The sequence below is a fragment of the Sciurus carolinensis genome, chromosome 11, assembly GCF_902686445.1.
Source record: "Sciurus carolinensis chromosome 11, mSciCar1.2, whole genome shotgun sequence".
NCBI lineage: Eukaryota > Metazoa > Chordata > Mammalia > Rodentia > Sciuridae > Sciurus > Sciurus carolinensis.
Genome location: NC_062223.1, coordinates 44,477,368 through 44,490,673, shown reverse-complemented (window position 1 = coordinate 44,490,673; position 13,306 = coordinate 44,477,368). Strand labels below are relative to the sequence as shown.

Here is a 13,306-nt window from a genome sequence, read left to right as displayed (position 1 = left end):
TCCTAACAGTCTGGGCTTCCTTACAGCATGGTGGTCTCAGGGTGGTCAGATTTGTTACATGGAAGCTCAGGGCTACAAACACGTTTTAAGCAACATGGCAAATGTTATTTGCTAATATAGCCTTGGAAATCAGTGTTACCTCTCTTGGAGTTGTTAGTCAAACACAAGTCCAGTCAAAATCATGGGAGATACGTCGATCTGTATTATACAACTGATAGAGTGACAAAGAATTTGTGCGCAGTTTTTAAGTCACCAGAGAAGGAAATCTAGAAATGAACTCACCTTTCCTTTGAGAAATAAAGAAACAGGCCAAGAAAGCATCCAGAATGTTTTCAAGGCACACACAGCAGGTGGAGAGGATGATGGGAGGCAGGGCTTTGGGCTCAACATTAGCTGTAGTCCTTGTATGAATTGAACCTTGGTCAGAGAAGCAGGTTGTGCCTGCTAACTAGTGCCATAACTACACGACGAACAAACTTCCCCTAGGTGCCGTCTATTACAGCAGCCATTGTTGCCACTCATGTCTATGGACTGTGGGGCAACTGAAGAAGGCTGGTCTCTGGGCTGTGACTGGGGCCACTGAGATGGCTGTAAATAAGGGAACGTCAGAGTTTTTTGAAGACAGAGGCAGAGATTGGAGTGATGCCACTACAAGCCAAGGAATGCCAAAATTACCAGCAACCACCACGAGTTTTGGCCCCACATGGTCACAACTTCTTCTCAGGGGATCCTCCTGGCCACATGAGGAACTTTAGAATTCCTACTTCCTTTCCTCCTATTAACAGATTCTCTCTTCCATTAGACCTTAAGAGACCCCAGGGTTCTGAATTAAGTGTGAGCTAATGATGTCATCAGGAACCTTGACTCTTTCCATCCTTAGGCTGTTAGGCCTGTGCACTAGATTATCTTCTGGTTTCTCACTTCATGGTTCCAAGATGGCTCTCCAGTAATCGCAACTTCTGACCACTGCATTCAAGGAAAGAAGAAAAGGACCCCTTTCATGCTTTTTGAAGACTGGTTTATCCATGTTTCAAGATTTAGTCAGCCACTGCTTTCTTGGTGGATATTTTGGTTATTTTAGAATATTGGATTGTAGTGAATATTATGAATATATGATTTGCTTGAATTTCTAGTTCAGAAGATAAGTCCATTTGGATTTTTGTTGAATATTGCCTAACTGCATTTTTATCATCTACTGTAACTCAGTGGTAGAGCACTTGCCAAGTATGTGCCAGGACCTGGGGATTAGGTTTGATCCCTAGCACTGCAAAAAAGAAAAAAAAAAAAAATGAAATTTATCAATCCATCATCAGAAATGCAGGGTTCTTCTAGACTTCTCATGTTTCTCCTATTTATATTCATACTTTTCTTTAAATTTACAAGTATGTATGTATGTATTTATTTTGGCTCTAAGAATTGAACCTAGGGCCTCACACATGCTAGGCAAGTGTTGTACCACTAGGCTGTACCCTTTTATAATAGCTATTTTATATGCACATTTATAATAGCTATTTTAAAATTTTTATCTTAAGCCAGGCATGGTGGTACATGCCTGTAATTCCAGCAATGGGGAGGCTGAGACAGGAAGATTGCAAGTTTGAGGTCAGCCTCAGCAACTTAGACCCTGCCTTTAAATAAAAAAATAAATAGGACTGGGAATGTAGCTCAGTAGTAGAGTGCCCTGGGTTCAATCCCAAGTACTGAAGAAAATAAAATGAAATAAAAATTAAAAAAGTTTTCTCTGTGAGTTTCATCATCTACCTTTCTGCATCTGTAGGCATGGGTTTTATAAGTGGTTTGGAAATTTAGGAGATGCCAGACCCAGTAGTGCATAACTGTAATCACAGCAATTCAGGAGGCTGAGGCAGGAAAATCGAAGTTTCAGGCCTACCTCAGCAACTTTGTGTGATTCTATCTCAAAGTAAAAACTAAAAAAAGTACTAGAGATGTAGCTCAGTGGTAAAGTGCCCTTTGGTTCAATCTCCAATACCAATAAAAAAATATAAAAAGAAGGACTGGGACTGTAACTCATTGGTAGAGTGCTTGCCTTGCATGTGTGAGGACTAGGTTTGATCCTCAGCATCACATAAAATTAAAGATATTTTGTCCACATACAACTAAAAAAAATTCTAAAAAATGTAAAAAGAAAGAAAAAAATACCAGGGGGGAAACCATAGCAGTTTTCAATGATTGAGGATAAGGTTAGGGAACTTAACCGAAGTGCATTAATGGATGAGTTTGTTCTATTAAGAGTTTTTAGTGCGGTGTGGTGATGCATGCCTGTAATCCCTGTGATTTGGGAGGCTGAGGCAGGAGGACTGCATGTTGGAGGTCAGCCTCAGCAATGTAGTGAAATCCAGTCTCAAAATTAAAAAAAATAAAAATAAAAAAAGAAAAGTCTAGAAATGTGGCTCAGTAGTTAAGCCCCCCTGGGTTCAATCTTCAGTACCAAAAAACAAAACAAAAACAAAAACAAAAGACAGAATACCCAGAAAACAAATGATTTTCAGTGTGGTTTTGTTTCATTAAAAGAATCATGAATGAGTAGAGTTTTGAAATGGAGTAGATAATGATGTTTTATGAAAATGATGAAATTTGGGAGACTGAGGAAGGAGGATTGCAAGTTGGAGGTTAGCCTGGGCAATTTAGTGAGACCCTGTCTCAAAAATAAAAAATATAAAAAATAAAAATGGGGAAATATCTCAGTGGTAGAGCTCCCCTGGATTCAGTTCCCAGCACTGCAAAAAGGAGGAAAAAAAAAAAAAAAGAAAAGAAAATATATAAAATGGCTTGGAACTTTAGAATTTCGAAGTTTTATTTGTTTTTTGGTAGTGGGGAATGAACCAATAGGTACTTTACCACTGAGCTAACATCTCCAGAACTTCTTTATTTTTTATTTTGAGACAGGGTCTTTTGCTAAGTTGCTGAGGGTTTTGTTAAGTCATTGGGGCTAACCTTAAACTTGTGATCCTTCTGTCTCAGGCTCCTAAGTTGCTGAGATAATAGGTACGTGCTTTGGCTGAACTTAAGGATTTTAATTTGCAATTTTCTCTTAACACAAGGAACATCAACTCTTAATTTTTCTAAGGTATTGTAGCTGATTTTTTTTTTTTTTTTTTTCTTTTTCAAGGCCAGGTCAGTTTAGGAATGTGATAATAGTGAATAAGAAACTCTGAGGTGTTGGAACGTGGTTTAAATGTATGCTCTTATCTTAAGTGTAGTGTTCTTTCTTTTTCCTTTTACCACACCTTGGCTGTGTGATGTTGGGCCAGTAACCCAGTTCCTGTGAGCTTTAGTTTTAACAGAAAATTGGAAAGATATTTCTGTGATTAAATAAAAAAATTAAAAAAATTTTAATTAAAAACCTTTATTTTTATTTATTTATATGTGGTGCTGAGAATTGAACCCAGTGCCTCGACATGTTAGGCAAGTGCTCTACCCCTGAGCCACAACCCCAGCCCTAAATAAAATATTTTACAAAATTAAATATTAAATTAAGTATTATTTAAGTAAAGCATTTATTTAACTGATGCATAGTAAGTGCTCTGTAGGTGATAGCTCTTGTTATTTTTAATATTATAGATATTACAAATTAATTTTTTTATAGTTTTAAGTTAGCTTCTTTTTTTTGTTAGTTTATACTTGACAGTATAGGTATTACAAATTATGATGGTAATATGTTGTTTCTGAGTTAAGAGAGTTGATGATTGTGATTTGTTAAAATAATGGAAGACTACACAGTTAACAGTATATATATCTATGTATATACATACACATACATATACATATACATATTGTGTATATACACATACACACACACATAGGCACACATGTTGAGACAGGGTCTTGATAGTTTAGGGCCTTGCTAAGTTGCCGAAGCTGGCGTTGAACTTGTGATCCTCCTGCCTCAGCCTCCTGAGTTGCTGGGTTTACAGGTGTGTGCCACTGCTCCTGGCTTTGATAACAGATTTTTAAATTGTGGAGAATGAAGGTATTTTGAAGTTAATTGAACCATACCAAATTTATTGAACATTGACAACATATCCTGGGCACTTTGATTCATACCTAGTGTGAAGACAGATGTGTGCATTGACAGTTACAATGTAATAAAGGCATGAGAAGAATGTGGGACTTCTATGAGAGCTAAGTACCCAGCTTTGCCTTGGAGTGTGAGTAGTGTATGTGTGTGTGTTTCTCAGAACAGACTTTAGCAAGAAGGTGTCACGTTTACTTCAGTCTGAATCTAAAGGAGATTGCTTAGTGTTCAAGGGTAGATTGCAGACAGACATAAATAAAGAGAGCATCATACTAAGTTCCTATATTTGGCTTATGTGCTTATTTTTATAATTGATTATTTGCATAAGGATTTTACCATTGGGAAATTCCAAGATTTTTTTTCCCAAATATGGAGTATTACTTAAAAGTGCTGATTTTATCAAATGTCTTTTTTGACTTATTGTGTGCTAGACCAAGTAGTAGATGATAGATTGAATACCTATATAATAATAAGATCTTTTTAGTTTGTGGTCTTGAGGATTAATTATTGAGTGTATGTGTTTTGAGTTCATGTACACAGGCCAGCAGTTCCTGGATTGATTTCATATTATATAAATTCTACTTTGGTAAAATAAAGTCATACAGAAGAAAATCTTGTATGTCTGTAAAATGTTTTTCATATATATGTTAAATTGGAATTAACTATTTATGCACTTCGTGGTTGTGTAGTTAGAATGTTTGGTATTTTATCCTCATTAACTTCACATCCTTTCTGGATGCAGAGATAAAGTATCATTTAGTTTCTGGGAACTTTGGAATGGTTTTAAGTAACTTGTTTTTCAAATATAAGTGAACTAATGACTATTATTTGGAGGAAGTTTAAAGGAATATCCATATAATAAAATACAAATTGAGAAGAGAGGCAACATGAAGGTAAATGGGTAGAAAGTCATTAAGTTGTCTTTGTAGTATAATGACAACTTAAGATCAAAGGATAGTATACTGAGCATATAGGAAATAAGATTACCTATTCAGGAAATATGCATCTTTTTTTAGTTAAAATCCCTGCCAAGATATGTTTTAAAAACATGCATGGTTTCTTCCTGAGGCAATTCTTGAGCTTTAGGTTTAATGAATATGACTATAAACTATATTAATGTAATGTGTATTTTGTATCCTTGTCATTGATTCATGAATTTTAATTGCATTACTTTTGCCATGTGTGTACAGTTTAGCGATCTACACTTTATTTGGGGGGAGAGGGGAATGTGGTTGGCATAGTTTCTATGAAATATCTTGGCCATTATGTCTACTCAGAGCTTCTTGAGTAAATAAGTGCACTTGAGTCTTTGTCTAATAAGCCTTTTTGTGCAATGCCTCAAATAACTGCAGTGCTAATGAACTATAATGGAGATATTAAAGGTCTTTATCTTTTTCAAGGGGAAAAATTCTTATTAGAACTTTATAATGATAATTTTAAAATCAAGTTATGGAGTTGACAATGAAAAGTTTTCTTCCTGAGATTTAAAATTGAAAAAAAAAAAAAAAACTTTGTTGTTAATGTTTGCTTTTCTTCTTTTGTAGGTATGGCCTCACAAGTCTTGGTCTACCCACCATATGTTTATCAAACTCAGTCAAGTGCCTTTTGTAGTGTGAAGAAACTCAAGGTAGAGCCAAGCAGTTGTGTTTTCCAGGAAAGAAGTTATCCACGGACCTATGTGAATGGTAGAAACTTTGGAAATTCTCATCCTCCCACAAAGGGTAGTGCTTTTCAGACAAAGATACCATTTAATAGACCCCGAGGACAGAACTTTTCGTTGCAGACTAGTGCTGTTGTTTTAAAAAATACTGCAGGTGCTACAAAGGTTATAGCAGCTCAAGCTCAGCAAGCTCGAGTGCAGGCACCTCAGATTGGGGCGTGGCGAAACAGGTTACATTTCCTAGAAGGCCCCCAGCGATGTGGATTGAAGCGCAAGAGTGAGGAGTTGGATAGTCATAGCAGCGCAATGCAGATTGTCGATGAATTGACCATACTTCCTGCAATGTTGCAAACCAACATGGGAAATCCAGTGACAGTTGTGACAACGACCACAGGATCAAAACAGAATTGTACCACTGGAGAAGGCGACTATCAGTTAGTACAGCATGAAGTCTTATGCTCCATGAAAAATACGTATGAAGTCCTTGATTTTCTCGGCCGAGGCACTTTTGGCCAGGTAGTTAAATGCTGGAAAAGAGGGACAAATGAAATTGTAGCAATCAAAATTTTGAAGAATCACCCTTCTTATGCACGTCAAGGTCAAATAGAAGTGAGCATATTAGCAAGACTTAGTACTGAAAATGCTGATGAATATAACTTTGTACGAGCTTATGAATGCTTTCAGCACCGTAACCACACTTGCTTAGTCTTTGAGATGCTGGAACAAAACTTGTATGACTTTCTGAAACAAAATAAATTCAGTCCTCTGCCACTAAAAGTGATTCGGCCCATTCTTCAGCAAGTGGCCACTGCACTGAAAAAATTGAAAAGTCTTGGTTTAATCCATGCTGACCTCAAACCAGAGAATATTATGTTGGTGGATCCTGTTCGGCAGCCATATAAGGTTAAAGTAATAGACTTCGGGTCAGCCAGTCATGTTTCAAAGACTGTTTGTTCAACATATCTACAATCTCGGTACTACAGGTAGGTGACAATGTTGAATTTCTGCTAAGTGAAGTTTTTGAGTGTATTTGGTGAGAGGCTCCTTCAGTTAAATAAGGAAATCAAGGCAAGAGCAGTGAAGGTTTGAGGTTTTAAAGATATTTGAAAAATTGAGACATAGAATCTGCTTAAGGAGAATAGAAAAAACTCCACTAGTTCCTTGCTCAAGAGATATGACTGTTTTCACTATAGCCAGAAATGATATATGATTAATGATGATCAAACAGAAGTCTTTAATGTTAAAGTATTTTTAGTAATTTTTGTATCTATCTTTGGGCATTTCAACACTTGAGAGAAATAGTTTAAAGCTGTATCCACATGTAACTGAATATTTAGAAAAATTAAAAGAATTCACAAAGTTATTTTGAGGGCTGGGGTTGTGGCTCAGTGGTAGAGGGTTCACCTAGCACATGTCAGGCCCTGGGTTCAATCCTCAGCACCACATAAAAATAAAAGAAAGGTATTGTGTCCACCTACAACTAAAACACACACACACACACACACACACATACACACACACACACAAAGAAAAAATAAGTTTGGTAGAATTCACTGGTGAACTTTGAAAAAATAAAGTTATTCTGTTAATGATTTTAAGATTCAAATACATTTCCATGGCTGTCATGAATATTTTTTCTGCTTATATGCTATGAATAATGCTATTTTTGTGTTGGTGCTGTGTGGGGGGATAGAGTTTAAAGAAGAAAACAATTTCCATGTAAATATTAATAGAGGCTCCAATGCCATGAATAATGTAACAGTAGCCTGAGGTACAGTAGTCTAAGGGACTAACTAAAGGTTTACCAGGATTCACAATACCAAAAATTCCTTCATGAGTGTGAAAATGTTTTTTAATTCATAGTTGTATAGTTTTAAGTTATTTTCTTTTTGGCCTAAACAAATTTATGGTCTTAGATGGTCTCTAGAGCCCCATGCTCTCCAGTATAAGGGGGCAGATGTAGGAGCAATATTTGTGACAATATCGGTTATTTAAGAGTTACTAAATAGACAAACACAAGAAGCTAATTTTGGTCCAACACGGGGTATTTTCTGGTATTGCATCTGCCTTTATACTCTTTCTGATTACCTTGAGTAACCTTCTTGCAAGTATATGCTGTAGTGTAGAGGGCAGAGTAAAGGAGAAATTAATTAGCTGCTATAAAAGCAAACTGTAAATGTATGCTCTTCCATCAGTGGTTTTTCAGAAAGAATTCCACATTTAACTTGGTGACAGTTAAGTTTATTAAAATATGTTTTAGGAATTAGCAATATAGCCTGATCTGTAGTTAGTGTATTCTGTGTTGTATGGTTTTTAGTATTAGAGTGCTAGACATCATTCTTAAAACTTTTTAGATAGTTTAAAAGGTAATTCACCGTTGTAGCATTGTAGCAGATATTATTTAGTTTTACAATTAGATTTGTTTGATCTGTGATGCTCCTGACAATCTATTTTCAACTTCTTGAGACATAAGATTAACTTTTAGTTAATTTTTTTCTGGAAAATTATCATAAATCATATTTAATAGCATGAAAATAGTGCTTTTTTTCTTTTTCCCCTTTCCTTTGTATCACTATGAATTGTGTCTTAAGAGCTTTTAGCAGTCAACTAGCATGTTATATAAACTCTCAGCCCAGCTGCTTGAGCCCTATATTTAGTTCACTTGTTAGTAAATGATTTCACTTTATTGGGTCCTGCTTTATTCTGTGTTAGACCTAGTGTCCTTTTCTGTATTTGAAATCTTTTGGATGAGAGTTAAAAGAAAAAAAAAAATCCTTATTTATTTTTTATACTTGAGAATGTCTGTTGGTTTGTTAAATGTTTCAAGAGAGTAAAGGAAATCCTTTAAAAAGCAATTTAAATGCTAAATATTTTATGATACCAGTTTCTAGCATTAGGCCTTTGCACAAATATTAGCTTCTGTGTTGAGGATGAAAAAAAGCTATGAGTAACTGCCAAGTACAATTAGCCATTTTCTAGTTTGTATTTATATATAAATTTCAGGTAAATTATTTACCAAACTCTGAGAAGCTATACAACAGCTATTTTACACTAACAGGTCCTGTGTTTAGAATTTAAAACAAAATGAAGTTTGTATTTGTAAACAAAGACTAGTGCAAACATTTTGGTTTGTTGCTTGGATAAAAAATTGAAAATAAACTTTACTTTAGATCTGAGAGTTAGAAGAGTTAGTATTAGGGTAGATTGGTGAAAATGTGTGGTCTTTAATAGGCACTATTTTGATGTCTGGTATAATTTTGCATGGAAATAGCAAATAGCTATTACTTTATTTGTTTGCGCCTTTTATTTTTAATCCTGCCATTTCTCTTGTAGCTTATGACCAGATTACTTACAAATATGATTAGATAATAAGCAGAAGTGTCTTATACTTGATTTTTCACTTTTTTCCATTAGACCTTTATGGTTATATATAGTTGCTGAATTCACTCTTTATTAAAAAGATGTTGTAATTTTAAGTGAAATCAGGAGGAGGAAATGTGTCAAATTAAATATTTTCAAGTTAAGCACATTAGGAACATGATTTCTAAGGTAGATGATTTGTGTTTAAACACATAGGTTCATGATGTGTTATTCTATTTCTTTGAACTCTGCAACACAAACGTAGTAGGGATGTCTTAAAATAGACAGGGGACAGTGGCCAGAAATTGTTGACTACTATAGATGGTGAGGCTGTCTAGCTCTTGCAGTGATAGAAGCCAGAAGTACATGCTAAGGGCATTGATTTGCTCAAGGTCAGCATGTTCTAAATTCAGCTGCTTGAGCATGGTTTCTGTCAAGAACACATAGGCTTTTGAATGCATAAAAGGTTTTAGCAGCGGAAGGTGGTGTATTTATGAGGTGTGGTGGCAACATTCAGGTCATGAATTTTTTTTTTTTTTAAATATAGAGTTTTAGCTTGTGGTTCTGAGTCATTTTCAGAGCACAGAGGCAGGAAAGTGGGTTGTAAAGTAACCTGTAGAGCAGTTATATTTTTTGCTGCATTACAAATTTAGCATTAATTGCTATTGAACGAAAAAGTGTTTCTAGGGGTTGGGGTATAAATCAGTGGTAGAGTGCTTGCCTAGCATGGTCAAGACCCTGGGTTTGATTCCCTGCACTTCAGGGAAGAAGAAAAAAAAAAAGAAGAAAAACTTCTATTATGCATGTAATAGTTACAAAAAGGTATGGAATGGTGAAAAATTAATTTACACTTTACCACTTCTTGTTTTGGGCATACCCGTTTCTCATTCTTAGACCATGAAGTGTCAAACGCAAAATTCCTATAACAAAATTAAGGTACATAGATAGACCCATAGGACAATATTTTATGTATAGTTCTTTAAAATAGAACACTGTGTATACATACTTTTTCATTTTTCCAAAGTGCTTTTTCTTAAATTTCTTTTTTTTTTTTCTCGTGGTGCTGGGGATATGAACCCCGGCCCTTGTGCATGCTAGGCAAGCACTCTACAAAATGAGCTATATCCTTACCTTTCCCTTAAATTTCTTAAGTTTACTTCTAATTTCTCATCTTTATAAGTTAAAAATTTTAAAAAGAAACTTTATCCTTAAAATCATAATTACAGCACATATTAAGTGCACAAATTAATAAGTTTCACTGTGACATTTTCATACATGCATATATCGTTCTTTGGTAAACAGCTTTTTAAAATAAAATACATTTTTTATTCATATTATTTGCACATGATAGAATGTATTTTGACATATTATACATGTATGAAGTATAACTTCTCATTCTTCTGGTTGTGCATGATGTAGAATTACGTTGGTTGTGTAATCATGTATGCATGTAGGATAATGTCCCATTCATTCTATTGTTTTTCCTATTCCTATTCCCCCTCCCTTCCCTTCATTCCCCTTTGTCTAATCCAAAGTACTTCTATTCTTCGCCACCCCCTACTCCCCCTTACTGTGAGTTAGCATCTGCATATCAGAGAAAATGTTAGGTCTTTGGTTGGTAAACAGCTTTATTGAGACATAATTAACATACCTTGAACTTCATTCATTTAAAGTATACAGATCAGTGGCCTTTAATATATTCACAGTTGTGCATCAGTGAATACTATGTTAGAACATTTATATTACCCCCTAAATAAACCTCTGGACCCTTGAACCATTGTTTCCCAATTTTCTCATCCCCCTAATCCTAGGCAACTACTCATCTATTCTACATTCTCTGTCTGGGTGGTTTTGCCTGTTCCAAACATGTCATATAAATGTAGCCATATAATATGTAGTCCTTTTTGACAGGCCTTTGCCCACCTAGTGTAATGTTTTCAAAATTCATCCATGTCCATTTCTTTTATTGCCAAATAATATTCCATTGTTTAGACATATAACATTTTATATAGTCACTCATTGGTAATTAGAGATCTCTTAAAATGATGTCAGAGAGCCAAGGCGTGGTGGTGCTTGCCTGAAAACCAGTGCTTTAGGAGACTGATATCAGAGGATTGTTAAGTACCAGGTCAGCCTGTGTAGTTTAGTGAGAACTAAAAAAAGGGGATGGGGGTGAACTGTGAACTTGGTTCAGTGGTACTGTGCTTGCATAGTATGTACAATTCCCTAGATTTAATCCACAGTACCAAAAAATTTTTTTTGTTATCAGATAAAAAATACAAAAATAGAAACCATAAGATGGTCCATGATTAAGTCTTTTGAAATATTTAGTGCCTCTAAAGTGTGAAGAAGTATGGTGCTGGGTGGTGCTTTTACATTGAAGAGCACAAATATAGTCCCTGCCTACAATCTAATGGGTAGGTAGGTAAGCACTAAAAAAAAGTAAAGTACTCTGAACAGGGAAAGAGATGAACAAAGGGGGCTGAAACTTTTTGTTGATGCTTTTTGTTTTTTTGAAAAAGTATTACTTTGAGTTAATTTTAGACATACAGATTGTCACAAAAATAGTACAATTCCTGTATACCCTTCACCCCGATTCTCCATGGGTTTTAAATCTTAACATTTTACCACTCTAGCTTTTCTACTCATTCTTTCTCTGTGCACATACACACATATATTTTCTTACATTGTTTGAAAGTAAGTTTTAGACACAAAGCCCTTTTATCTCCAAATACTTAAATGTGCCTTTCCTAAACTAAGGACATTCTCTTGCATAACTCTAGTACAATTATCAAAATCATCATCCGTTCACATCAATATTATTGATTTAATGAACTATTTAAACTATTCAAAATACTATTGATTTGAGGAAATTAAAATCAATCCAATATTGTTAGCTATTTAAGAGACTTCATTTTGATTTTTCCAACTGTCCCATTAATTGCATTTTTCTAGCCCAGAATTCAAACCTGAATCACACATTACATGATTTGTCATGTTTCTGTAGTGTGTCTTCTGATATGGAACAGTTCCTTGTCTGTCTTTATCTTTGTGATTCTGACACTCCTCAAGAGTGCCGGCCATTATTTTGTAGACGGTTCCTCAGTGTGGGTTGTCTGTTTCTCATGATTAGTTTCAGATTGTACTTTTTGGGCAAGATCTCATAGAAGTGATATGTCCTCATGTTTGATTGGCATGTGATATCAACTTTGATCACTTGGTTGAGGCAAGGTTTTTTTATTTTTATATAGTTATTGTTTTTTTCCTTTGTAATTAATCAGCATTTTGTGGAGAGATAATATTGTTTCTTGTCTTATTTTCACTGGACAGTTTTTGAGATTGTTGGTGAATTTGACCTTAAATAATTATAATTGGGGTTGCTGAATGATGGTTTTCCTAATTCCATCATTCCCCTATTAGGAATTGTTCTATAAGGAAGAACTTTTTTTTTTTAACTTTGTTTATATCAGTTTGGATTCATGGGTTCATATTTTATTGAACAGGTTATAATCTGTTTCTTGTTATTCTTTGTTTTGTTGCACGAATCATCCCAGATTGTCTAGTGAGAGCCCCTTCATACTTGTTTCTGTGCCCCTGGGTGTGGCTCCACTGTTCCTTAAATGCTTAAGTACTTAATTTCTGACACTACAAGATGTTCTGACTTGCCTTGTACTCTTTCTGCCCCAGCCCTAGGATTGACCACTTCTCCAAGGAACTCCCCACCTTTTTAAAATTTTTTAAAAAAATTAATTCTTTGTCATTCAACTTTATTTCCAAACAGAAATCCCTACATAAACAGAGCCAGTCTATGTTAAGTTATTTGATGGGGTTAATTTTTTAAAAAATATGAAAATGCATGAATTTTCATGTCATCCTTGCACAGGGGCCACACTACTGTTTTCTGTATTGTTCAAATTTTGGTATATGTGCTGCCGAAGTGAGCATGCTCTTCTTCCTTTTATTGGGACTGGTTATTTAGAAAACAAGAACTGGATGCTAATGCCAAGTATGCTTATGGTATTAGAGTATGACTGCATTTTCAGCCCGAGGTATAAAGCTAGGAAATATATGTGTGTTTATTGTTGTATGTTTGTATTTCTTTATTTGTATATTAAAACCGTGAATTCATGCTGATCTATCCAAATTTGACACCTTAGAGTTCATTCTGTTTTCTTCTTTTTTTAATAATCCCATCTCTGATGCTGAGAAACAGGCTGTCATTATCCACAATGTTATTTGTTCAATTCTAG

The 13,306-nt window shown here is 35.0% G+C and overlaps 1 protein-coding gene and 1 non-coding gene across 7 annotated transcripts in view; one reads left to right on the top strand and one right to left on the bottom strand.

Annotated features, from left to right (window-relative positions):
* Window positions 1-13,306, top strand: part of Hipk3 (homeodomain interacting protein kinase 3) — a 97,812-nt gene that overhangs the window by 29,737 nt on the left and 54,769 nt on the right. For all 6 annotated transcript variants that reach the window (XM_047516195.1, XM_047516190.1, XM_047516191.1 and 3 more), the window contains exon 2: window positions 5,581-6,679. In XM_047516195.1, the coding sequence (XP_047372151.1) occupies window positions 5,581-6,679 (1,099 nt within the window). The remainder of the gene's footprint in view (window positions 1-5,580; window positions 6,680-13,306) is intronic.
* On the bottom strand, window positions 12,895-13,001 carry LOC124960789 (U6 spliceosomal RNA). The gene has a single exon (XR_007104121.1). It is a non-coding gene; the product is annotated as a U6 spliceosomal RNA (small nuclear RNA).